Raw genomic sequence first — 26,347 nt, forward strand, 5'->3', positions numbered from 1 at the left:
CAGTTCTTGAAACTGAAAGAAGAAAAAGCAGCAGGATAAAATAATAGGCAGATAAAACAATGACGAGTACCTTATGTTTGAGGTGTAAGAAAACAGGAGGTGGGCAGGTGAATGTGACAGAAGTAGGAATGTGAAAATGACCGTTTAGAACAACAAATGTTTGTGAGAGCATTCCACCAAAATTGCACTTAGTACTAAAAATACCAATTCTTAAATTGAGGTCTGAACAATGACTCCTGCACAGTCAAAACACATTTTACTGCAAGGATAGGTGAAAAAAAGGCAATGTTTATCTTACTGGAAAATAAATAACCTTTCTCTAGAAAAAAGGTAGCAAAGAAAACTACTAGTCAATACCATTAAAGAAAGAAGACAGCTCCTCCAGAAAGCCACAGAAGCAGTGGCTGGAAGCAGAGCTCCAATAAGGAGTAATGAAGGGCACACCAGTATTCCTGAGGTCACTGGTGGATGTTGCTACCACTGAGGAAAAGCAGCAGAAGGTGAATCCAAGAGAAGACGTAAAGGTGCAATGCTTTGCAGAAAGAGAAATGCTTGCAAGTCAGTAGATCTCTCTTTAGTGATAAGCTGTCAAGTAACGTATCAGTATTTAAAAAAAAATTACAATCTTATGAACCACAGCAATAAATCATCAATCACAGTTGAGGGCAAGTAGACAATTAGCATATACTGATGAAATGTCCTCAGATAGACAGAAGATGCTCTATGTAAAGTAACATTCACTGGCCAAAAATTTGAATGAGTTTAGAGAGGAATGTGTTATTTCATTATTCAGTAATCAACAGAAAAAAAAAACCCTAAAAACCATAATAATATATGTGCTGCTTAAACTGCTCATTGCAATAATAGGTACTGTTTATGAATTCTAAACTGAATTTATACAAGAACATGGAGTGTCTGTAGGCTTGTCAAAGACACGACACAGGAAAACATGGTATGAGCTAGCAGCAGTTTAGAAGAGGCAGAAAATATAAATAGCAGCAGTCCAAGCCTGGATGGCATTCCAGCTGGATATTACACAGCAGCTAAGGTAGTGTCAGTAGTTTCTTTAACAGACAGACATAATGTGGCTCTCCTGAAAGAAGAACTTCCTCCATCCAAGGATTAGATGGAGTTCTCCTGAGAGCTGAAGGGAAAGGACTAATGAAGATCTTCTGGGCTCAGAACACTGCTGAATCATGGTAAAGGCAATAATATTCATTTGCAAGCCACACCTTCAGTTTTATAAACCTAGATTCAATCTGTGCTATGAAAAAAGGGCTGGGATGAGCCATAGATTACTAGAAATAAATCACTGGACAAGATCAAAGAGAAATTTCAATCTTTTTTTCACCTGAGGTAGAAATCAAAGGACACAGGCATTGTTTTGTTTTTCTTTTATTTTACATAAACACACCCTCTTCTTACTTATTCCTTCATCTTCTGAAGGCTCTAGCCCAAAAGCAGAAGAGTTAGTCAACATTAAAGTCTTCTATGTTAAGACAGCTCCAGAATAGACAATTCTTCTTTTGGCATTACCCTTATAGCTATTTGTCCAGGAAACTGAATTTATTGGTAGCTATTTGTAACTCCTGCTCCCCAGGAACTGCCTCTGAAGGTTTCTGCTTCAAGTGGTACCATGTGGCATCACTAAAGAATCCTTATACCTCCCAAGGATAAACTGTAACACTTCAAAGGAAGAATAATTAAATTTAAGTACAGGACTTAAGACTGCATAAAAAACACTGTAAAAGAGTTTTATGTACCTATAATGTGAGTATTGGATTTTTCTAAACAATTTCCTAAAGTCAACCTTAAAAAAAAATTAATAATGTTGGTTTTCTGGAAAGCATCAGTTATGAACTCTGAAATTTTAGTGATTAAATTTAACCTGGAGAGTTACTCCCCAAGAAAAATCTTAACAATTATATATAACAATGAATTTACATATGGGACCACTACATTGCTATTAGTATTTTCAGCATTTTAACCTTTTACAAGAAAAGAGAAAGCTAGCAGCAAATGAACACATTACAAAACATTTTTATTATCTTTTTGGACCTGACTCTAAACGATACATGAACAAACTTAAATTTATCTTCCTGCCATTACATCTATGCAACTAAACCATGAAACCTTGTATCAGTTCCCTAATCTTCCAATTTAATTGAGAACATCTGACAACTTAAACACATACTGTACTTTCAAAGCACCCTACCAATTTGCCTTAATGGTCACAAAATAAGTGATCTTAAAGCCTACTTTACAGAATAATTAGATGACTTGTCAAGGGCCATGCAGGCAATTTCTGACAGCACAGGCACGATGTCAGAAAAGTTCACAGCTCTCATACCTGAACTCAAGCACATGAACTTACTTCTCCCTCCCATCCCCACCCACCTTTTTTATTTTCCTTTTAAGCTTCACATTGAGCAGCAGTATCCTTCAGTGAAAGTCCCCATTTCAGAGATTCATGCCAGGATGCCCTCCTCCTCCTCCCCCTCCTCTAGCAGTAAGTCTTTTATGAAGCTGGTCAGTTGCCTTTAATCATCAATAACTTTCTGAAACTTAGCAAGTGTGAGCTCTCAGTAAGAATAAAGGATTTGGAAGCACAAGAAAAGCTGCAATTAACAGCAGTCTAGTGCAAAGTAACAACAAAACCATGTTGTGAAATGAGTAGCCATGAGAAAAAGAAACAGCTGAGTTAAGTCTCCTAGTTGTAAGCACAAATCAAAAGAAAATACACAAGATAGAAATGTGGGGGGGAAATCACTAGTAAATGAAGACTGCACAACCAGTTTTTAACATCAACTTTTAATGTTTTCTCAAATAGAAGGAAAGCTTATGACCCAGGCAACAATCAGCTGGCTAAGACCTGATTGTACTTACGCTACAATCAGTTGTGCAGCCAGACCTCAGGAAGGCATATGCAATCTATTTTTACCACCAGTAGCTCAGCTGGTGACAAACAGTGCAGCTACAACACCCAGAGCCCTGGGAAGGCTTTGCCACTCCAGCACTGTCTTGTGCCAGAATTTCAGACCAGGTCCTCCACTGGTATTTTGCTTCCTATGGCAAATCTGAAGACAACTTAAGTAGATCTGCATCATTAAAGTCACACACTGTGCACTGTCAGAATTTCTCAGAAGAAACTGTAGTTACTTGAGACCTTTTAACTGGAAGGAAATGTCTGGTTTAGGCTACTCCAGCTGGCAAACTAGGCTAGGGGAGGGAAGGGAGCATCCAGTCCTTAGTGCTTCTGAATCACAGGATCATCATAGTAAAGAAAAAACCCATCTTTTCCTATGTCTAGACAATGAGATGGATGCACTTGACATCAGTAATAAATACATACATTTGAGAATCTTTAAACGGTTCCTTTTGTTTTTTGGTTTTTTTTTTTTGTTTTTTGGTTTTTTGTTTTTTTTTTTAAATTTACTACTTTGTATAATTAGTTATATCATTTTGGAAGAACTTTCCATCCGAAGTCATGATCTTGACCAGGCTTCCCCACTTCCAAATCATTTCAAGACCTGTGTTTGCTCTTGCACAGCCGGCAGCCCTCTCCTATGCCTAGCATTTCTCTGTATCCGTAGTGACACTGAAAGCCATGAAACCTAGTCCAGCCAAAAATTAGCCTGATTAAAATGGGAATGGGGTGAGGGAGGGATTTGCTGGCTAGATCACCCACCTAACTCACTGCAGTCACAGAGCACTACTGCTGGCAGAAGGGGAGGTGTGGACAAGAAGAATGGCTTCTAACAACCCTAATTTAGCCTAGATGAAATTACCACCATATTTCACCTTCACAACAGAGTCCTCAGTGAAGCAGGAATGGTTTACATGGGGCACTCTTTTGTATCTCTAGCACGAAGAAGCCTTGACCTTATGCTACACTCCTACCTCCCTCTGCCCTCATCTGTTTCACTTCCCCCAGCCCTTGCCCTGCACTCATCTTTCTCCTAATTTATCCCACAGTGGCACAAAATAATCAAGGGCTGCTATCAAAGTAAAAGAAAGAATTTCACCAATTCAGAGGGGAATTCTGAAAAAGGAGTTTTAGTTGTGACAAGGAGAGGGACAAAACGTAACTGTGAGAGCAACTCCGAACTCCAAATGGCCTTTTCATGATTATTTTGTTAACTCCCTACACTCGGGCTAAGCCACAGCCAGCCTCTGTGCCAGATGTGCAGGCTGTGCTCTCCTGGACATTTGCTCCATTCCCCACTCCCATCCACCCTCCTGGCTTAATGCTGCAGTAGGAACGAGCAGATGAGGTCAACTAACCTTAGAATTCTTATTCCCATATTGCAAACAGCTCTGTGCCCACATCTCCAGCTACTGACCCTCTCCCTCAACATGGCTCTAGCCACTTATGCTTACCCATAGCTTTAGCAATACAAGACTGCTGTTGAATGCTAATTGCTTACTAATCATCATGCAATTAAACTTTAATCACTAAGCAGCTGGCTGGGATCCAATCCGTAACAATAAAGGCTTATTAATAACTTTTTGCCAAAGTGCTCTATCCATGAAGACTATCCTCTACACAGAGTCCAGCTAAGTGTATAAGATTGTTTGAAAAATATTTCCTCTGCCAACAAACTAGCCAGAGCACAACAGGATAAGAGCAGCATAGTATAAATTAGCTAAGAAGGATGGGTTTACAAGTCAGGGAACCCAAACTACTCTTCTAGCTCCTTCCATAACCTCAGGCACAATGTGCTGCACAGAAAGAACTTCTTTTCTCCAGGTTCTTGTCTCTATAGAGTAACATTCTTTAAGGCAAAAAACTAGTTATCATTTTGCTGTAGTTTCTAAAATTATTACATGAATACTCATCATACTTCAGTTTTATTTTTACTCATCTTACTAAATCTAGGGAAATTAATCTAACCTCTTTCAGAACACATTTCTCTAATTAAAAAATATATTGAGGTTATATAACTAGGCTTATAATGGACAGATTGAAATCTACTTTTGAAAGGAAGAAAGTTTAAAACCTGTTTTCTATAAAGCCACAAAGATGATGAGAGGGCAGGAGCACCTTTGCTATGAAGACAGAGAGAGCTGGGGTTGTTCAGCCTGGAGAGAAGGCTTCAGGGAGACCTTACAGACCCTTCCAGTACCTAAAAGGGCTTATAAAAATGATAGAGAGCAACTTTCAACATGGGCAGACAGTCACAGAACAATGGGGAATTAGTTTAAATTAGGTATTGGAGGAAATTCTTTACTGTGAGGATGAAGCACTGGATGCCTCACATCCCCAGAAGTCTTCAAGGCCAGGGTGGATGTGGCTTTGAACAGCCTGGTCTCATGGAAGGTGTTCCTGTAAGGTCTTTTCCAACCCAAATCATCCTGTGAATTCATGATTTTAAAGTAATTTCATACCATTATCAGTAAGTGTCCCAGTTTTGCCTGCAGAATTCCTATCCCAATCTGGCATAAAGCCTTATGTGTAGATAACTTTTTATGAACTTGGTTTGCATTGCCATGCTTGGAGAGCTCTCCTTTATTATGAATAGTAGAACACTAGTATAACTGAAGCATTATTCTTGTTTATTCAGTGAAGAAAAAATTCAATATAATGCTTATTTTCAAAATAAAATGGAAAAAATGTAGTTTTTTATTTTAAAAGGTCTTACAAAAGACAGAACACAATTCTAATAATCTACTAAATATTATCTAAAAGAAAGTAATGAATTCTTACCTTCAGAAATTGACCTCTTTTCAAAGTCAGTAAGACAGATGAAAGATTAAAAAAAAAATCTTTTTTTTCCCAAAAATCAGGAAAAATACATTTAAGTCTGCATTTTTGCCCAATTGTAATAAAATATACACAATTTTAAATACAAAGGCATGGAGCAGAATAAACTTATTTGCTAGTAGTGTTCTTCTAACAAAGCTAAAGGAATACAGCTGAAGTGACAACCATCTGGAATTAGTCTAAGTTAAAAAAATTGGTTCATTTTAAGTTAACAAAACAAAATAACAACAATGCAACAACCATCCTCCAAAATTTTGGGGAATCTTAACAAGCTTTTTTACCAGCACAGCTTAAAAAGGTTCAAGCTAAAATGGAACAAACTGCATTGCATTCACTCACTATTGAAAATTTAGTAAGAGTTTGGCAACCCTATGGTAACAGGCAATTGAAAACTTACAAAAAAAAACCAAAACTTTGTGAGTTCGTGGGTAAGCCAGACAAAAAGCTCTAAAGCTTTGTCTGGAAATCTCCTGCACAGAGAAGGCCCCATTCACATTTGGAAGAACTTCTCCAAAATTAAGTTACTTAAATGTATTTTTAAATTAAAACTGTACAGAAATTATGAAGATCCCTGATGCTTTACAGAAAGGCAACTGTGGAATGAGCAAGCTGCTTTTTGCATACAAGTTTCCAGTGCTCTTGGCTACAACTCATCTAAGTGGGTAAACATCCTATTCTTTCCCAACACTCCATTGTCAGTAAATCTATTTTCCACTTTCCTCACTCCACATGCAAGACAAACAGTAAAATACAAAACCACAGGCAAGCACAGACATAATGCCTGTACTTTGGGATAACTAATGACAAAGGAGTCTGCTAATGAAGATGCACAGAAAGCACTTCCCTGCATCTTCTCTCTTCCCCATTACAAAGGGGTCAATACTGGAGTCTTTCCTCTTACCAGCATCAACTTTAAGCTCAAGATCACAACTAAAATGTGCTAAAATGTGCTTCCTATCACCTTCAGGCCATAATCACCAATAGGTTGCACCAAATTCACCTCACTTCTACTCACAACAAAGCTAAAGAAAACCAACTTCATTTCACAAATGTAATTACTGGCTTCTGATAATTTAAGATATTGAAACATTTGCATCAGACACGTACATGTGGATTCTATCTGCTCAGCTCTTTAGCATTTAAGGCTTGTGGTACCAATGCACAGAGCTGCTGTGAGCTACCAAGTGCTGCAGCAGTAGTGATTCACACTTCCAGGTCCCCAAGAGAGTAAGGCAGTGAACTGAGATACAACAGGGGCTCCTCCAAGGTTCTCCTCCCTGCGGAGGATTGCTCTTACAGACCAGGAGTCATGACAGCACAGCGTTTCAGTGGCACAGCAGATGGCAATGCCTTTCTGGGAAAACCAAATCTGAAATTCATCATTCAGCTGTCTTTCAGAATTTCTCCTCCACCCAAAATTTCATGCTTTCTTATTTTTGTAACACTGCAGAAGAATATTAAAGATGCTGCCATTTCCTGAGGAATGAAAACGAGTATTATGCTAGTGTGCACATTTCCAGCTCTGATAACTAGATATTTGGGCACAGTCTGTCAATGAAAACCAGGAGTTCAGCCACTTTAAGGGTAACTGTAGAAAGTGCCTCAAGGTTCTGTGGCAATCCTCATTTGAAGGGCTAAAGCACACTAAAAGCTGTTACCAGAGATAACAACAAGCAAATGATGTTCTCAGTACACTCCTTTTCCAACCACTGGTGGCAGTGATTTTAAATCTGCCACCGGTTTCCCTTTCCCCACAGTGAAAAATTAAAAAGCTCCAGCTTCACTTCTTCCTACTCTTGAAATGTGTCCCTACTAACACAGCTCTAGGTGTAGAAATACAATTGCTCCTTCCTGTGTGTTGTCAGGCATGTTATTTTTGAAGCAGCAGATTATTATTTCAGCTGAACCCTGACCTAACACAGAACTCCACCTGAGGGTTTTTTTTTTTTTGGTTTCATGCTTCGGTCTGGCGGGAGGGGGGAATGAGTGTCGGTTTGGAGGAGAAAAAAATTATTAGGTTCTGCGTGTTTTTCTTCTCTACAAAGAAAGATGATGAATAAAAGCTTAACGTTCTTCTCCCAACGCTATTAAATAGTAGTACCATAGACCTGAAATCCCTTCAAGTACTGGTGGCATCTGGGCACAATTTTATGTTACAGCTAAATTGATCTAATTGTTATCATTATCAGTGGAAAGGACACTCCCTCTCAGGTGCAGCAAACATCATTCAGAGGGTAAGCAGTCAGATGGCTGATCTGGCATAAAGATCCCCCACCCCAAGCTAGTCTTCTGATGGATTAGCTGGCTACAAATGAGCCCACTGTGCAAATGCACAGGCGGTAGATCTAGCGCAAGTGAAGTAGTGGAAGCAAGCAGCTTGCAGAGAGGATAAAGCAGGATTCCTCTTCATGACAGCAACTCCCTCCTGCTCTGGCTTAGGAATAAGAGAGCCCACCTGTGCCAAATGAGACATTCAGAATGAACTGACACCTTTATACTTGTATGCTACTACAGCAGACAGGTTTCTGAGCCTACAAACTGTTTTGCTTTGTTTTGCCAAAGGCAGCTAACCTGCCACAATTTTCCCAGTTCATACCAATTCCCTGGCTTAGCCACTTGATTAGCTATGCAGCCAGGAACCTTTTATAAGCAATTACTTACAGAGCGTGGGAGCTTTTTTGTTAGCTTTCATTTCCCAAATTTAAGAATATAAATAGCTTAAATCCTAGTGATCCCTCCAGGCACCTTTCTTTACCCAATTTACAGCTAGGGTCCAGAACGGTAAACAAAAGAAAATGGTTCTATGAAAGCATCAGAGTAAACAAAGTATTATAGAAAGGCAATTTCCTCCAAATAAGATATTGTGGAAGATCAACTATCAGGAGTCTTAAGTCAAGAACAACTTACCTGTGCAAAACCAGGAGCTGTTCTCTGTGAAATACGGGTAACATGCAAACCTACCTCTAACACTACAACTAACAAAGACATATTCAACATGAGGCACAAGGCTGCCACTCCCAACAGTCATGAAAACTTCCAATATCTAGTATCAAGCTGAAGAGAAAGAGACTTCAGGCATTTAGGTTCTAAACTTCTCATCACTAAAGTCTATCAGACCTTCAAAACAGGCCTGTTAAGAGCCTTAAAGCAGGTAGATTTCGCCACTTTGCATAAAGAGCAGGCTTTGAAAGAGAATCCATGGAGAGCTGGACAAACAAAATTACAGATTGGTGAGAGAAAACAATCTTCTGCTCCACTGTAGATCATGGGCAGGTTTCATCCTTCACCATTTGTTACTCTAAAGTTCACCTGACTGAAACCCAAGGTGATCTTTTCAATAAGGAGCAGCAAAGGAAACAGGTTCCAAGGACTCCTTTCCATGTATAAGGATTAAAACATTTCTAAAGCTGGGAGAGATACAGAGATTGATGAGAAAAGCGTTACATTTTTTAGACCTTTTAAAAGAGATCTTTAAAAGGGGGATAAACAAGCTTTCCTTTCACAGAACACTCTCAGCAGGAACACAAGCTACATTTATCTTCAGCAAGGTCAATTCGGATAAGAGCAGGGGTAAAGAACGAAAAAAAATACAAACAAAAAAACCCCATCCTAACCAGAAGTAATACATGTGCTAGGCCAGAGCCCTGCCTTGGGAAAAAACATGTCTTATAAAAAAGCCCTGTAAGAAACAGCACACCACCTTCTAGTGAACAGATTTTTAGAAAACAATAGCTGAACTACCTTGGATTCAACTTAACACAAAGGATGTTCTCTGCACTCTTCTTCTCTTCATTTACAGCTTCATATATTTAATACTGAGAATAAAGACCATCAATTCTGAACATTAAAACTGCTGACAACTACCAAAGTGACTCCATAATTCTCCCAGTTTCAAAGGTAACCAATACTTCATCTTACATGGAAATGAACTTCTCGTCATTAGAAAAATGGTGAAAAAATAGACAAGACAGGAAACTTTCTGGTCACCTACAGTATTTGAAAGAAAACATTTTATAAGCAACAGGATCACCTAGCACTAAGGAGATGGCATTTTTTCAGTTTAAAATTTCTTCAGCATTGGAACAAAAAAAGTCTAACTGCAAGAAGGCCACTTAGCACCGTTACTGTGCATTAACAGTTTATGAGGGAGACAGACTCCTTGGCAGTTCGGCTCATCTGCCTGGGGTATCTAATTTGAGCCTCAAATTAAGGAGAAAGATTACGTCATTCTGCATCGAAGCAGCCCAATTAATTGGGCCACATTCTCAGAACCAAAAAGCACAGCAGAGTGACCAGAGTAAAAGGAGTATCTTTTTGCCTTCAAGAAAGGCAGATTCTAACACTTTGGAAACCACCTGGATTGCTGCTTAGCAGATAACACACACCATTTTCAGTCCAGAGTGAAAACAGACCTTAAGGAAAGCTCAAAGCTCAGGAGAGTCACTTCACAGTTTGATAAACCTTTTTAAGATAACACCTTCTCAGGAATTCTTCTTGAGCATCTGGTAAAATTTGATCTTTGAGCACCTTCACATACATAAAAATCCTTTCTTGAGATTGACTATGGGGCAGTTGTCAAAAAAACTGCAGTAAGACAGACATTTATTCATATAAGAAACAATTTAGCAAGAAAAATTATTTTCTGATCTTGGAGAGCATGTGAGAAACAGGTGTTCAGGGAGAAAAAATCTATAATGAGCTTTCATGTGATGAAAAATAGGTGAGCTTGTGTGAGAAGAAGAAACACAGGACGGGTTACTTGTATCACTACCTACATCAATGGCCTTTGACTACAGGTTTTAAGTTTCCTATTTCTATACTAGAGTGCTGCATAAACAACAGCAACTGAGCCAGGTGGCTAAAGAAAATATTTCAACTCACTTAATGGTATGGATTCAGTTTAAATTGGTGCATATTTACCCTGTTGGTACCACAGACAGTTTACATAATTTTTAGTTACAGGAGTATTTAATTTGCACAGAATGAGTTACATACATGAATTATTCACTTCCAGGATCATGACCCTTCATATACCATATGCTAATGTCCTTCCTTACCCATAGACAAAATCCAAGAGCTACATTCCTGTGTCTGTGCACACATTTCTCTACTTATTCCTGGGAAGAAGCAGCTACTTGATTTGCACATCTGCTTTTCCATGACAGCAACACTAATGAACTGCATGTCAGAGGAAAAAAGAGAAAATGAACTTGCAAAGTACAGAGGAGGTAAAGAAAAAGCATATGCAACAAGCATAGGAAATCAGCTGTGTGAGCCAGAAGGCTTTCCTCAGGCAGCAGGGCAGGAGAGTTGAGCTCAACAGAGCCTTTCCAGTGCCTGGGGATGGCTTCTGGCAGGCACACCTCTGAATACCCCATGGCCATCTCTGTGCTGCACGTAACCCTCTGCGAGCGGAAGGGATAAGGTTACACTGCTTCCAGAGGAGAAGCCAGCACAACAGCCTGCTACAACAGGAAAAGAAAAATGCTAGAAGAAAGTCTTTTCCATTATTTGTCACAGGGTGATAAATGGATTATTCTTACGGGTGTTATACAGATGGGCCCAGCATCGTGTTAGGATACTGTGTTTGCATGAGACACAATACAGAGCTTTAAACTCTGATTTGGGAGGGGGACAGCATTAGGCTTGTCCTTGGCAAGCTTTGGGATGAGATGCAAAGGTTAGAGGAACAAGGTAGTAGTGAGGGCACTCTGCCCTTGACTCTGAAATGTGCTGGCCACACTGGGGCACACTTGGAGTCTTACAGAGATGAGCCAGGTAACAGAAGCCAGCAGGGATACCAGCAGGGAAATAATCTCAAAGGAATTAAGGGGTTTTCCTCTGGGAAGGTGATGCAGCCAACAGCCTGGCCAAGGTGCCTTTACACCAAAGCACACAGAATGGGCAACAAACCAAAGGAGGGGCTGGATGCCACCACGCTGCTGGAAAGTTACGACCTTGTTGCCATACTGAAACCTGGTGGGACAAATTGTGTGACTATCAATGGCTATGAGCTGTTCAGAAGAGACAGAAAGGAGGGAGAGGTGGAGGGGTTGCCCTCTCTATCAAGAGGTGCATGGAGTGTGAAGAGCTGTCTCTGAAGAACAGCCATGAGCAGGTTGAAAGACTGAGGGTAAAAATCAGACACTGAGGCAACAAAAGGAACCTTGCAGCCAGGCTCTGCTACAGCTGCCTGACCAAGGGGAGCCCACTGACAAAGCCTTCTTGCCCCAGTTACAGGAGGCATCGTGCTCACACCCTCCAGTCCTGCTGGGGGACTTCAGCCACCTTGACATCTACTGGGAAAGTACCAAGGTAAACTGCAGGCAATCCAGGAGACTCCTGCAATGCATGGAAGATAACTTCTCAAGCCAGGTGATAGCCCTACCAGATGGAACTTGATACTGGATTTGATGATCACCAGTGTAAATAAACTAATTGGGAATGTCAAGATAGGAGGCAGCCTGGGTTGGAGTGATCGTGCATTGATGGATTTTGCAGTCCTGAAGGATATGGGTCAGGTAAGGAGTATAGTTAAGCCCCTGAACTTCAGAAAAGCAAACTTCCAGCTCTTCAAGGAGATAGTCAATAGGGCACCCTGGGAGACTGCCCTCAGGGACACAGGAGCAGAACCGAGCTGGCAGATTTTTATGGAAGTCTTCCATAGAGTTCAACAGCTAGCAATTCCCAGAAGCAAGAAACTGAGCAAGCAAGGCAAGAGACTGGATGGCTGAGTAGGGAACTCCTGGCCAAACAGAAGGGAAAGAAACAAAGAGGCAGTGGAAACAAGGACAAGCAACGTGGGAAGAGTATAGGGATGAAGATCAGTTGTGCAGTGATAGTCTGGGGAAGGCTGAGGCAAAGCTGGAACTGAACCTGAAAAGGAATGCAAGGAGTAACAGGAAGGTCTTCCATAGGTAGGTTAACCAGAAAAGGAAGGACAAAGAAGGTGTACCCTCTACCATAAACAATGCTGTCGAACAGCTAACAATGGACAAGAAGAAGACTGAGGTACTTAACAGATTTTTTGCCTCAAATCTTCAATGGCAACCTCTCTTCCCACACCTCTCAAGTGGATGGATGACAGGATGAGGACTGGGGCAGGCAAGTGTTCCTCCCACTGTATGCAAAGATAAGGTTGACAAATACCTGAGGAACATAAACATACAGGAGTCTATGTGATCTGAAAAGATGTATCCCAGATTCCTGAGAGAATATGCTGATGTAATCCCTAAACCACACTCTGTGGTATTTGAAAAGCTGGTAGTCAGGCAAAACCCCATGTGAATGGAAAAAGGGAAACATTGTACACATCTGTAAAAAGGGCAGAAAGGAAGACCCTGTGAACTACCAACCTGTCAGCCCCACTTCTGCGCCTGGGAAGATCATGGAACAGATCCTCCTAGAAGCTGTTCTAAGGCACACAGGGGACAGGGAGGTGATTTGGGACAGCCAGCACAGCTTCACCAAAGGGCAAGTCCTGCCTGACCAATCTAGTGGCTTTCTATGATGGAGTGACTCGCTCTTCCCTGGGAAAGGGCGAGGATGTGATTTATATGTAAATGCTTTTGAAATGTAAGGCTTTTGACAGTCCTACACAACACCCTTCTCTCCAAACTGGAGAGTGATGGATTTGACAGATTAGATGGATTAGGAATTGGTTGGACAGTTGCATCAAGAGGGTAGAGATCAACAGCTGAGAGTCCCAGTGGGCATCAGTGACCAGTGGTGTCCCTCAGGGGTCTGTACTGGGACCAGTGTTATTTAATGTCTTCATTACTGACACAGACAAAAGGATCAGGTGCACCCTCAGCAAGCTTGCAGATAACACCAAGCTGATTGGTGCTCTTCACTCACCTGAAGGATGGGATGCCACCATAGAGATCTGAACAGACTCAAATGTGGGCACATGGGAATCTCATGAGGCTTAACAAGACCCAGTGCAAGGTGCTGCACCTGGGTTGGGGCAAACCCTGGTATCAACACAAGCTGCGGGATGAAGGGATCAAGAGCAGCCCTGCTGAGAAGGACTTGAGAGTGAAGGTGGACAAGAGCCTGGACGTGACCCAGCAATGGCACAGCCCAGAAAGCCAGTTGTATCCTGGGCTGCATCCAAAGGAGCGTGGGCAGCAGGATGAAGGAGGGGATTCTGCCCCTTTGCTCTGCTCTGGTGAGACCCCACCTGCAGTGCTGCATCCAGGTCTGAAGTCCTCTACACAAAAAAGGACACAGACCTATTGCAGCAAGTCCAGAGGAGGCCACCAAAATGGGACAGAGCACCTCTCCTTACAAGGAAAGGCTGAGAGAACTGGGATTGCTCAGTCTGGAAAAGAGAAGGCTTCAGGGTGACTTAATTGTGGCCTTCCAGTACCTGAAGGGAACATACAAGAGAGAGGCTATTTACAAGAACATGTAGTGACAGGACAAGGGTGAATGGTTTCAGACTGAGAGTAGATTTAACTTAGATATTAGGAAGAAATTCTTTACTGTGAGGGTGGTGAGGCACTGGAACAAGTTATGCAGAGCAGTTGTGGACAGCCCATTCCTTGAAGTGTTCAAGGCCAGATTGGATGGGGCTCTAAGCAGCCTGGTCTAGTGGAAGGTGTCCCTTCCCACAGCAGGGGATTTGATCTTTAATGTTGTTTCCAATTCAAGTCATTCTATGATTCTATAACAAAACAAAATGTACACACAAGACAATGGTCCCTGGCTCTGAAAGTCCAGTCTTATAAACAGATAAAAAATGGATCTAGACAGAGCAGTGGAGAGCACTGAAAGACTACATATTACTTATCATATACCAAAAGTAAGCAGTATTTCTTGCAGCCTTAAATAGGAAGGATTAGGAATAATTTTAAAATCAAATGAGATTGTCAATCTGAGCAACATGAAAATCAGAATAAAATGACAGACAATGGATTAAGGATGATGTAGATTAAAAGCCATGTTCTAAAGTGAGATTTTGAAAACTCACTGTGAATTCAAGAACAATTTTTAAGTTTGTGCTGAAAGAACATGAATCTGGAGAAAAAAGGAAGCTCTACGAGACTCTGGAAGAAAGTGATTGAGTTACCAAAAGCTACTCAAAAACATGCTATTCCTGGATAAGAAAAAAAGCACAAGCAAACTTCTGTGAGCCCCACAGAAAAAGCATGAAGTAATGAAAAACAGCCTCTCTGAAGAATACAATGGAAAGCAAGGAGGTAATCAAAAGACACAGGCAGGAAACAAAGGTGGAACAACACTTCAAAAGCAGCACAGCTGATAGTGATAATGTAGTCGACAGAAAAATGGAAAATTAGGCACTGGATCTGAACATAAACTGGGAAAATATCACCATAAACACTGATTACAATTGCAGCAGAGCACAACTGAAGCCACAGTGGAGGACAAGAGCCCCAGACAATGCACTCAAAGAACTTTGAGATAGAAAAAGGAAATTAACAGGTAGTTGCAAAGATAAGAGAGGCCACAAGCATTTTGTACTTTTTTTTTTTTTAAGAGAAACACTTATTTCTACTGGCATTATGAAGGAAAAGAAAAGACAAAGGAGTTGAGCAACTGATTGAGGGAAAGAGGTAGAGGAAAAGAACACAAAGGTCAAGGGAGATAAGGAGATATTTTTGTAAGGTGCCATAAAGGCAGATGAAACGGTTAAGAGGAAGAGGAAAAAAAATTTTTTACTTGTAAGGAGGAGATGATTGTAACAGTTGGAAGAAAGTGCTAAAGGGTAAGCCAAAGCATATTCAATCAGAAAGTCAAAGATTCCATGCAGAGAAAGAACTAGACGTCAAACAAGATGCAAAAACCCACATAAAAATGTGGATAGCGGGCTGCTATTATTGAACAAGTCTGATTAGAGCCTCTCAACACAGCATGTTTTAGCACAGCTGGGCTTATGTCCTTTGCACAAACAGGGACACAAAATGGATCAGTGGAGGATAACTCAAGCGGTTCAAGAACTTGTAAAAAAGGTATTTGCTATTGGGAAAACCAGAATCCCAAGTGAAAGACACACCCTACACACAGTAAAAGGGGAAAATCAGGCTGGAGAGATACAAATTCAAAATACTGGTGAACTACCAGACAAATGAAAGCATGGCCACATTGTGAGTAGAATCCAAAACGGTGGTGGAGAGCCTGAAAGAAACCTTGCAATTATCAGAGATAAGAAATTCAGCAGTTGCATCAGAAGAAGCACGCAGGCATGGCTCGATGAAAACCAAATGAAATTAACTGACTATGTTTAATGAGAGACTAGAAACAAGAATGCAAGCCAAATCAAGTTAGGGCAGAGAAGCATGTAATTACTGTCAAAGAACAGTTGAGTGAAAATTTAGAACAAACCGGGAATCAAACTTACAGAGAAAAAGCTCATGGGGAGGAAACAAGCACGCTGTATGTAACAATACAGAGGAAAGAAGATAAAAACTGGATCCCAACACTGTTTAGAAAAGGAAGAACCTGAAGGCAACAGGAAAAAGTAGTTCTATGCCTCTTCCATGGTCTGACCCAGGACAGAGAACAATACAAAAAAGATAACCATAAAAAAAGCAATGCAAGATACTGCTGATGGCAAAGCAAGGCACATAACTGTGGTTTTAAAGCATCAGCTTCTGCCTCAGGAAATCAAGAACAGTCAGTGTGTTCATTCTCAATCAGGCAGTTGTGAATAAAGCTTTTTCCTTTGTCCCTGATTTAATTTTACCTATTTCTTCTTACTCATTGTATGCTCACGCTCTAGAGAAAGTAAATTATCAGTGTCATTTGTGAATGCTGAACTCATCAATACTAAACCCACACATATTTCACTCAATGCTTACAGACCTTTGTGCAATTCTGCTCTATCCATTTTATTTTGTAAGGACTGCAAATTCTCCTACCGTTGTGTAATATGTATTATAGTGCAGAGTAACTCACACTGGAAGGAGCCCTTGCTGAAAGCAGAGCCAACTTTGAAGGTAGACCATCTTCAGATGTAAAGATGCTTAGAGTTCTGGCCAGAACCAAATTTTGCATCTCCAAAACCAGGGCATTCCATGGCTTTTCTGTCATTTCCCCTCCCTCAATCCAATGTCTGAATACCCTCATTGAAATTTTTTGCCCATTGAACTAGAATTTTCTTTGCTGCAATTTGTGTCTGCTGCTACCACTTGTCCTCTAACTCTACAACTCCAAGAAGAGCCCTAGAGAACACCAAATAACAGAATAGAAGAAGGAAGGCAGAGATCACTGTAGCCACGAGAAAGCCTTTGGACATCCAGAACTTACACTAGGTAATAAGGACCCAGCTTTTTTTGATGTCCAAAAAAATCTTATCTGATCAGGTGTGGCAGAGATCTAAATGAGGCCATCAAAAGGACATCACTAGAGATTTATTAAAGATTTTAAAATGGCGGTTTAAGACATGAGAGAAGAACAAGGAAAAACAGTATTCCAAATGGTATATATTTGCTAATGAAATAAAATAATTTTGTATAGCAAGGTTAGGTACTCACCATCTCTCTCGCAATCTCCACAGCTTCCTGCAGCCCATAGAGCCTGCCACAGACCAGGTAGATCCCATTGGCCCAGAGAATACAACCCTCATGGACCCAAAATTCATTGCTGTCAAGAGGTAGTTCAGGAATTTGTAACTCCAGCTCAGTGCCACCTTCTGAAGTGGGCATAGACGGTTTTGAGTCCAAAGGAGTCTTTTCACCACCACTGCCACCATCAGTGGTTGCTTTTTTACAAGAAGCTCCCCTTGAAAGTGACCGAGAGGCTCCGCTACAGTCCTCAGAGCGGTGCCGCCTCTTAAAGCGGGGATGAGCAGCCAGGCTTCTTTGTTCCTTCTGTTGTTGCTGTTCCTCCTCCTCTTCAGTATCTGTCTTGGAACCATTAGAAGCACTTTTGTGCCGTACCTTGACCTTGCTCTGCATTTCTGTGGCCCTCTTTGGAGGTGGATTCTTGGGCAAGGTAGCTGCATAATCCTGGGGGTAGAAAGGACCAAAGAGGTCACCCATGTTACGATAGCTGGCCCATTTGCCACACAGGCAGCAAACGAGATGCCCGAAGACAGAAGACTCCGTTACTACAGGGCCTTGCAGCATGAAAGTTGAGGTGGGCAGCACTTTGCTCTCCGCATTGCTAGGAGGGGGTGTTGAAGACCTCTGTCCTTTCCGACCCCTCACCAATTTGTTCTGCTCCTCTTCCTCCGCATTTATGATTGTGCACACAGCGCCTAATTCACACTTGTTTACCACATGAATATAAGGGAAAAAGGACTTATTCTTGGAGTCAGTTTTATCTACAGACTGGGTAGCATATTTAAGCTTGATCTCTGGTTCTTGAGGCTCCACGATTGGAGCAGCCCGTCTAGGCTTCCGCTTCCGTGGCTGTGCTGCAGGTTTTCGCCTCTCCCTCCTTTGCCTCTTGGGCTTTGGCTCACCAGCACCCACCCCTTCTGCAGGCTGTGATGGTGCTGGTGGGGGAGGCGGGGGCACAGGCAGCTGCTGCTGTTGCTGCTGCTGCTTCTTCTGCTTGTTCACACTCCCAATTGGCCTCCCTTTTTTCTTTCCAGAGGGGAAATATCCCTTTGGAGGGAAACCATCTGGCTTGGGTGAAATGTTTGTCACATCTCCATCTTTTTCCTCAGACTTTGGATTTGGTTCAGAAATGAATACACTGGAAGGGGGAATTGTTTTTGAGTCAGAAAAGGTCAGAGTTCCAGCTCCACTTACAGATCCATCAGACCTTCCCTGACCACCTGACTTCTGAGAAGGTGCTGGTGCTGCACTGGATCCTGCTCCCTCTTTGCCAATACTGGCGGTCTCGGGGATCTCTTTTTTGTTTTTGTCATCCTCGCTGCTTTGCCACTCTTCTGAAGATCTTGGAACAGTTTTTTCACCACTTGTATCCTGGCTTGCTGGCCCCACTTGGTCTGATATCTCTCCTTTTCTCTTCTCAGCCTCTGGTCCATGTCCAGCCACATTTCCTCCTTCAGACCCACTCTTGAGGGACAGGATGTCATCAAGAGTGACAGTATCTGGACCAGTTTCAGCACTGTTGGTAGAAACACTTCTCCTAATATTGGGAGATGTAATTTTCTGAACAATAGCTTCCAGTTTTAATCCTCGCCCCTTTCTTGGGGGCAATATTTTGGTCTTTGCCGGGCTTGTGAGGGAAACAGCAGGACAATTCCTATTATCAGGACTTGGCAGGTCCTTGAAGGAATCTCCCTTTGCAACTGACTTGCCAGCATCTTGGCTTTGAGATGAATGGGCATAGGAGTTGTATGTTTTATCGGCTCCTTCTTTTGCTGAAGTCATCAGTCGCGCTTTATCTTCACTGCCACTGTTCTTCATATCATGTGGCTGTCTTTTGGTAGGGATAGGAGAGATGAAAGAACGGACCCTCCTCCTCATAATTAATGGGTTTTGCGGAGACTGGTCCTCCTGGCCAGGGAGCCTAAGCATAGCATTACTAGGCTTAGGCAAATCTGTAGATTCCTCTCGTCGATGCCCATCGCTTTCTTGAGGGCAAAATCTTTTTTGGTTTGCTGCTCCAAGAGGGCCGCTGCTTTTGGCAGGAGAAGTTTGTCGAGAGAGGTCCCAACCAGATTCATGATGCTGCAACTTCTGGCTGCCATGTTTCAGTTCGGTGCACTTGCTCTGAGTACCATCACTCCCCATGACACAGCGCCCAGCTTCCTGGCTTCCAGTATCATGGTAAGAGCTACCTTGAAGGTACATCATTCCATCCTTGTCATTTTTTAAGGGACTCCTTACTCTTTCCAGAAACTGCTGTTGTCTTGGGCTCTTTCTTGCTCCTTCCTGTCTGTGCTGAGCTGCAGCAATCACACCCTGAGCAGCGCTGCTTGCCCAATCTTTGTATTCTTCTTGCTGTTGCTGGTATATCTGTCTCTTGTAATGATACTGGGAATTCAGACTCTGGCTGGGGTCACCAAAAGCATGAGGCCTAGCATTCGTGTGATATGCTGAAGCCAGAGATGGGCCTTCCGAATTCTGAGGGTAGACAGAATGCAAGGAACCCCTGCTAACTCTTTCAGATAGTGTCATGTGTGGGTTCATGTGATGCAGATCTGCCCCTGGGCCTCTGCTTCTACCTGGTGACATTTTCAGCTTATCAGCAAGATCCTGATATTGAGAGGGTGATTTACCCCTTCCAGTTCTGCCAGGTCCTCGTCTCATCTGTGTTGATCTGCTGTCCTGCTGGGGCATGTAGTCTGGAGCAGCATCAGAGACTGCAGCTCCAGGGCTGGCATTGCCTCGAAAAGATTCATGCTTGATGCCAGCAGGATGACAATGGTCTCCTGTTTTTTTATTGTTGAGACTAGCTGAGCTCTTTGACTGTTCAAAATCTTCTTCCTTTATTTGCCCACTGTGAGCTTTCATCTTTGTTTCCATGGATACTAAACCACCAGGGAGTATTACTGACTGGCTCAAGCCAGGGGCAAGACGTTCACTCCTTCCGCTTCTGGCCTCAGGACCCATGTGCCCTATGGGGTGAGGGCCAGGATCTCTTACAAGTTGCCTTAATGGAGATATGTCACAGATCACTGATCTCCTCTCTGAGAGTGCTCCTGCCTCATGGGCAGCAGACTGAGACTCCACATCGAACTTTCTACCAATAGGGTAATCAGCTAAATTTATCTGCTTTATGTCTGGAGCTGCACTGCTAGACTTCCTATCCCAGGGACCCCAGTGAGGGCCTTCTAGGAGGGACCCCATGCTTTTGTTTAAGAGGCCTCTATTGGTCAATTCATTGGTTTGACTAATTAAAACATTGGGTCTCATGGCTCCCTCCAAACTCCCAGCCATCCCAGAATGCTCCTGCGCGTTCCTAGAATACCTTCTGTCCGGATGATGGTGGTACCCCTGTAAAACCTCTTGTAGGAGGCTAGGAAACTTCTCATTACGGCCTTTGCGATCACTATGCCCTGGAAAATCCCCCTTTTCTTGACCAGATGGATACTGTGGAAAGCCACCAATACTTCTCTGTACACCAGGTGCTATATTATCCTTGTAGCTGTATCTTAAACTACCAGGAGACTTGGAAGATTCTGTTCTTGCAGGAAAATTTGGCCCAACAACTGCATGACCAGGCTGGCTGTTCCCCTCCCCATTATGGTTAGTGTTATCGCCACTTTTGCTCCCTTTACCTCCTGCTTGAGTTTCTTGCTGTGTCCCTGCATGCCCAGCTTCTTTTGCTCCACTGGTGCTAGCTGGTGCCTGAGGGGCTGTGGAAGCATCATCTTGTGCAGGTTTATCTTGTCCACCTGACTTTTCTACTCTTCCTGCCATGGCTTCCCGGGAGACAATCACCCCAACTGCCTTTTCATTCACTTTTGGGGCATTTTCAACTGCCACCACAGCTTCCTTCCCATCAGGGGAGGCCACATCCTCCCTAGCTGCAGGACTGCTGCTGAGTTTTGATGGCTCATTCTGAGAGCCTTGTGCTGGTGAGGAGTTGGGTCTCTCTAAATTACCCCCTTTGTAAGTGGTGTCCGAGCTGGTGCTCTGGCCACTCAGCTGTCTCACCCTTTCCCCATGATCCTCTGAACTACTGGAACAGCCACCATCCAGGGACTCTGCCATGGGGGACTTGAGTTGCTCCTCTGCCTGGGAGGAGCCTTCTGAGTTGGTGCAGCTGTCAGCCTTCTTGGAAGAGGATGATCTTTTGGAACTTTTTTTCTGAGGTGCCAAGGCATCTGAGAGCAACATGTGCTGGACTGTGTTGGGCAGATTGGCAACTTGAGAACTTAGAGCACTCAGGCTACTCAGTCCTGGATCTGTGAGCCTTTTTTCCTGCAGTCCTTCCAGTCCAAACCCCTTGAATCCACCTGCATGAGCATTGGGGCTTGGCATCATAGATGGTGTAGGACTAAGCTGAGGCATCATCTGCAGGATTCGGTTTCGAGAACCCATGGACATGTTGCCTTGCCCACACTGGAGATTTTCTCCACCTGGCATGAGTGGAGAAGGGGTAGAGCTGCAGCTTGGAGACTGAACCACAGATGCAGCAGGAGACGGATTAGAGATTGGACTGAAGTTTTGGTGGAACTGCATCGGTGACCTTACAGGAACTTCAGTCTGGCTGTACTGTCCCACTTGACTTTGAAGAGAGAGTTTGGTGGCAGCATTTGAATACTGCATTACGTGCTGAGGTGGATGCTGCTGCTGCTGCCCCTGCTGCCCACTTTGGGGTAGCTTAGATTGCTCAAAGCTTTTCATTGGTTGAGTTTGAAAGCTGTAGTTTGACTGGGTGCCATAGGCCTGTGCATTGGAACCCACAGCATGGCCTTCGTACTGCGACCCAGAATTCACATTGTAGCTTCCGTCATAATTCTGTCCTGACTGGCCAAAACGCTGTGGGGAAGGGAAAGAGGAGGAGGAGGATGACGAAGGTGGCTGATAGTGTTGGCTGAACTGACCCACTCGTAACTGGTAGCCTGAAGCAGAGGAAGGCAGGGTGGATGGACGCTGCATTGGCTGCAAGTGTGAGGTGCTAGAAGCAGACTGGCTGGAAGCCTGGGGTAAAGGCTGATGAGATTGATAGATCTGCTGTCTCAGCTGCTGCACCTGCTGCTGCTGGCTAGAAGCCTGCTGCTGATACTGGGCACTCCCTGGAGAAAAAGGACCAGTATAATCCTGTTGATAGTGAGATACACCCCCAAGGGTCGAGTGCTGTGTTTGGAACTGGCCCACATGTCCCTCACTCCCATACTGACTCCCAAAGCTACTCCCTTGAGGGGGCCCATAGCTCTGTACTGGTCCAGAAGGCCTGCGCTGAGGCGGCTGCTGCCCTCCTGACACCACTGGATCTTTGTTGGCAGCCATATAGTAAAACTCTCCTGCTTCTTTTCTGAAACCTTGGTAGCTCTGATGGCCAGAGCTCTCACCAGGCATTGCTGTAGAGGCTCCTGTTGCTCCACGACGTCCACTGCCAGCACCTCCTCCAAAGCTCTGGAACATCTGGGCCTGCTGGCGGGGGCTGAACTCTTCCAGTCGGGATGAAGCGTGCACTTCCTGCGGGTAGCTCTGCTGGTTTCCGTGATAACTACTTTGCTCCCGAAAGGACTGCATGCTGTTCAGCAGCAGAGCAGTAGCTCGAAAGCCCTCCTAAATATGGAGAAAAAGAGAGGGGGAAAAAAAAGATATAATATGTTTCCCAGTCACACCAGTACCCCACTCAATTTCCTTGCTTCAACAGCAACTGAAATTTAGTATTTCTCTTCTACTTTCTGGTACATCAATGTTTAACCCCTTGTCTTGCAACCTGCCAATCTTCCAGGTAATGCAGGCCAGTAGCCCACTACCAGTTGGAGTGCATTTCCAGCATTAACATGTCCCAATCATCATTCACTCACTGGCTGTGTTTTTGTGCCCCGAAGAGACAAACTTCCAACAACATTTGCAAAGCAAATGAGAGCAATCCTCACCGTCCAGCTATTCCCTATGGCTAATACTGGGAGTAATCCAAGTATTTTGCTTCCATGCTTAAAGACGCGACAAGAACCCTGCAATGCTTTCAAACCCCCCTTGGATTTACCACAGGAATGATATCCAAGGTCTGTGTTTCACACTGGGAAGATCTCTATAAGCAGACACTCAAGATACAACTGACCAAAGCTCAAACCAAGACAACCCAATGAAAGGATCTATGTGAGTGTGTGAAAGAACTGGCACCAGCATACTCAATGCTCAGTTCCTGAGTCATTCCAGTGACACTCCTAGGTGAAAACCAACACATCGCATTTCCCCCCTCAGACATCTGCTTTGCTTTACAGGATGGAAAGTTGAAACAAGTTCACTCTATTTGAGCAAAACAGCCTACAACTTCATTCCTCAGGACTTTTATATTATCTTGAATGAAACACAACTGAAAACACTTGCCAGTCAGAATATATATTTTGGAATACCGAGTATGATCTACACTTACATAAGCAACTCATAAGTAAACAAACTCCAGGAAGGGTCTCCTCTGTATTTCAACATATTATTCAGTATGTGGAATTATGACTTACCCTCAAGGACTGGACCACAACTGCAGAATTGTCTGGGGACCCTGGCTAGTCCCTCTATAAAAGCCTGTCACATTACTAGATACATTAAGAAAAGTACGGAAATGAACAAGTATGTAAATGTATGCTGCCTTTAAACACCAAAGCCAAACAAACAAAGCAAAAAACCAAAACCAACCAAACAAAACAAAACCCCCATATTAACAGATGACATAAGTATTTCATGTCTGAAACACCTTGTGGTTTTCTCTTCCTGAAAAAAAAAATGGATAAAGCCACCTGGAGAGACTCCTTCCTTTGAAAGAACGTTAAGACAATGCTCACACTTTTCCAGGAAACAGAACCCCAACTCCTCAGATTGGAGACTTCCTGGAAAACTTGCCTGTATTATGTTTTCATATTTAGCCATGTTTTGTGTTTGCCACGTTCAGCTGGACCCATTTAGAATTAATTTCTAGCTTTGGACTTAAGTTCTGTTCAAGTAGATCACCAAACTCACAAAAAAACCCCAGGCACACAAATGAGATGCAGGCAAGATTTGGCATCCAGTTCTTTTTCCATCTGCCTCCCAAGGTTATTTTTTTTACTAACATGTATGTTATCTACTGAAGACTCTATCCCTGGAGTCTTTCATCTTCTACTATCTGTGTGTGTAGGCTACAGAACACACAGGCACAAAACCACCCCACAGCACGGCGTGTCTCTGCAGCCCCTTTCCTCTAACTCAAAGGCCTCTTTGTGTTGCGGCCTTAGTTCATGCAGGTTGATGCACGTAATAATATTACTAGAATCAAAAGGGAACTGTCAAATTGTTAATACCTCAAATTCTGTCTCTCTTCTTCCAGGAAGTCAACTTTACTGCTGTTTTAATCTTATATTTTAAGTGTCATAAGAGAGATCTGCTGTTCTGCTGAACTTCCACTTTTTTAGCATTTTAAAGACTACATATATCACATGAATAACACTTCTATGAATGCCACTGTGCCAATCTGTCCAATTCAGGCTTATTATGGATAAGCTCCTCCTTTTCTGAATTATCGCTTTTGATGTTTTATTAGTTTGAAGCTCCAGCCCTATCAGGGTAGGACTAAAATTGGGATACCTAAGGCAAGCTTCTTTCTTTTTTTGTGACTTGCTGTTATGGCAAAAAAATGAGGGGGGAAAGAGGGAAAAAAAATACATAGAAGAAAGTTATCAAGCTAAAGGTAAGAGAACATCTACTGCAACTGCAGATGTTAAAAGCAGCTTCTCTAGATAAGCAGTGTGGGGCTCTGCAATCAGCAACATTCACGTGCCATGAAGACTGCGTGCACGCCCTGGCTACCACATGCTTGGCATCCATCCTCTTTTCATGAAAGCAACATTTCCAGCCTCTCACAGGCTCAGTCTCCCACAGAATCTCACACTCAGTTTTTAAAGAGTATTAGCTTACTCTGCATAGTTTGGACAAGATCTCAGGAAGCCTCTTCTGCATTACATCATACAAAAACTTTAATTGATGAATGATATTTGTGCTCTGTAACTCTACCAACAGGCTTGAAAACTGCTATGTTTTCAAGCTAATGTATGCTAACAATGCTGGCAAACATTCTTAAGACTTGTTCACTATTAAAAAGGAGTAATTTTAATTATATAATTAATAGAAACTGCAGAAGATGCTGTAAAATGCCATTAAGAACAGAGATACAGTAAAGGTCAACCAAGGCACAAATACTTATCCTCCATAATCTCATGCAATCATGTAACATTTATTTAGTACAGAAGTTATATATTCTAACTCAAAACAGGGAGAACATATTTTTCTTCTTCTATGTTTTTTTTTTTTTTTTTTCAATCTTGGAATTTACCCTGACAAACAAATAAGAAGTTTTCATCAGGACAATACTTGCTTTGAGTATCTCACAAGGAGCCTAACTTGAGTAACATATCCAGTAGAACAGCTGCCAGAAAAAGGCATTTCATTAATAACAGGAGTAAAAAAAGATAGAACGTGCTCCAACCCATTACATCACTGATAACTTAAGACATATAGCACATTTCCTGTCATTAATGTGCTATAAATACAGAACTATTACAATTGCTACTGCAATAGCCTTTCTTAATAGTAACAGCCCTGTAAAGTCTTATATCTAAGTGCTATACTTTGAGCAAAACCACTGAGAATAATCCCCTGGACAAGTCTTGTTAATAAAGTACATTCAGATAGGTAAGGCCTTCAAAGTCTACCCCCATCCACATGTAAAAAAAGTATCTGTTTTATTATTTTTTTTTTACTGGAAGCCTTTAAAGAAAACATTTTCAGCTGGTACATACTCCTCCTCATGCACGATCTCAAGAGGACAACGCTGCACCTGCCAACTAGAGACTACAACACAATCATAAAAAACAGGTACACATCCATAATGCCATCCCCAGCAGAAGGGACAAAGTCTTGCCTCCAAACAAGTGTTTGTTAACAGCCACAAATTACACACTTTTACAGTACTTGCCAACACGCACAATATGCAACATCTTCGTTTATTCAAAGGGAAGGTAAGAGTCGGCACAGCTTGCACTAC

At 42.6% G+C, this 26,347-nt stretch overlaps 1 protein-coding gene across 7 annotated transcripts in view; it reads right to left on the bottom strand.

The window, feature by feature from the left end:
* The window catches only part of TCF20 (transcription factor 20), a 131,135-nt gene that overhangs the window by 25,118 nt on the left and 79,670 nt on the right, over window positions 1–26,347 (bottom strand). For 6 of the 7 annotated variants that reach the window (XM_041481437.1, XM_041481436.1, XM_041481434.1 and 3 more), the window contains one exon: window positions 17,263–22,887. In XM_041481437.1, the coding sequence (XP_041337371.1) occupies window positions 17,263–22,887 (5,625 nt within the window). The remainder of the gene's footprint in view (window positions 1–17,262; window positions 22,888–26,347) is intronic. The other variant, XM_041481439.1, reaches the window with a different exon arrangement.

The sequence above is a fragment of the Pyrgilauda ruficollis genome, unplaced genomic scaffold, assembly GCF_017590135.1.
Source record: "Pyrgilauda ruficollis isolate IOZ18807 unplaced genomic scaffold, ASM1759013v1 scaffold56, whole genome shotgun sequence".
Classification (NCBI taxonomy): domain Eukaryota; kingdom Metazoa; phylum Chordata; class Aves; order Passeriformes; family Passeridae; genus Pyrgilauda; species Pyrgilauda ruficollis.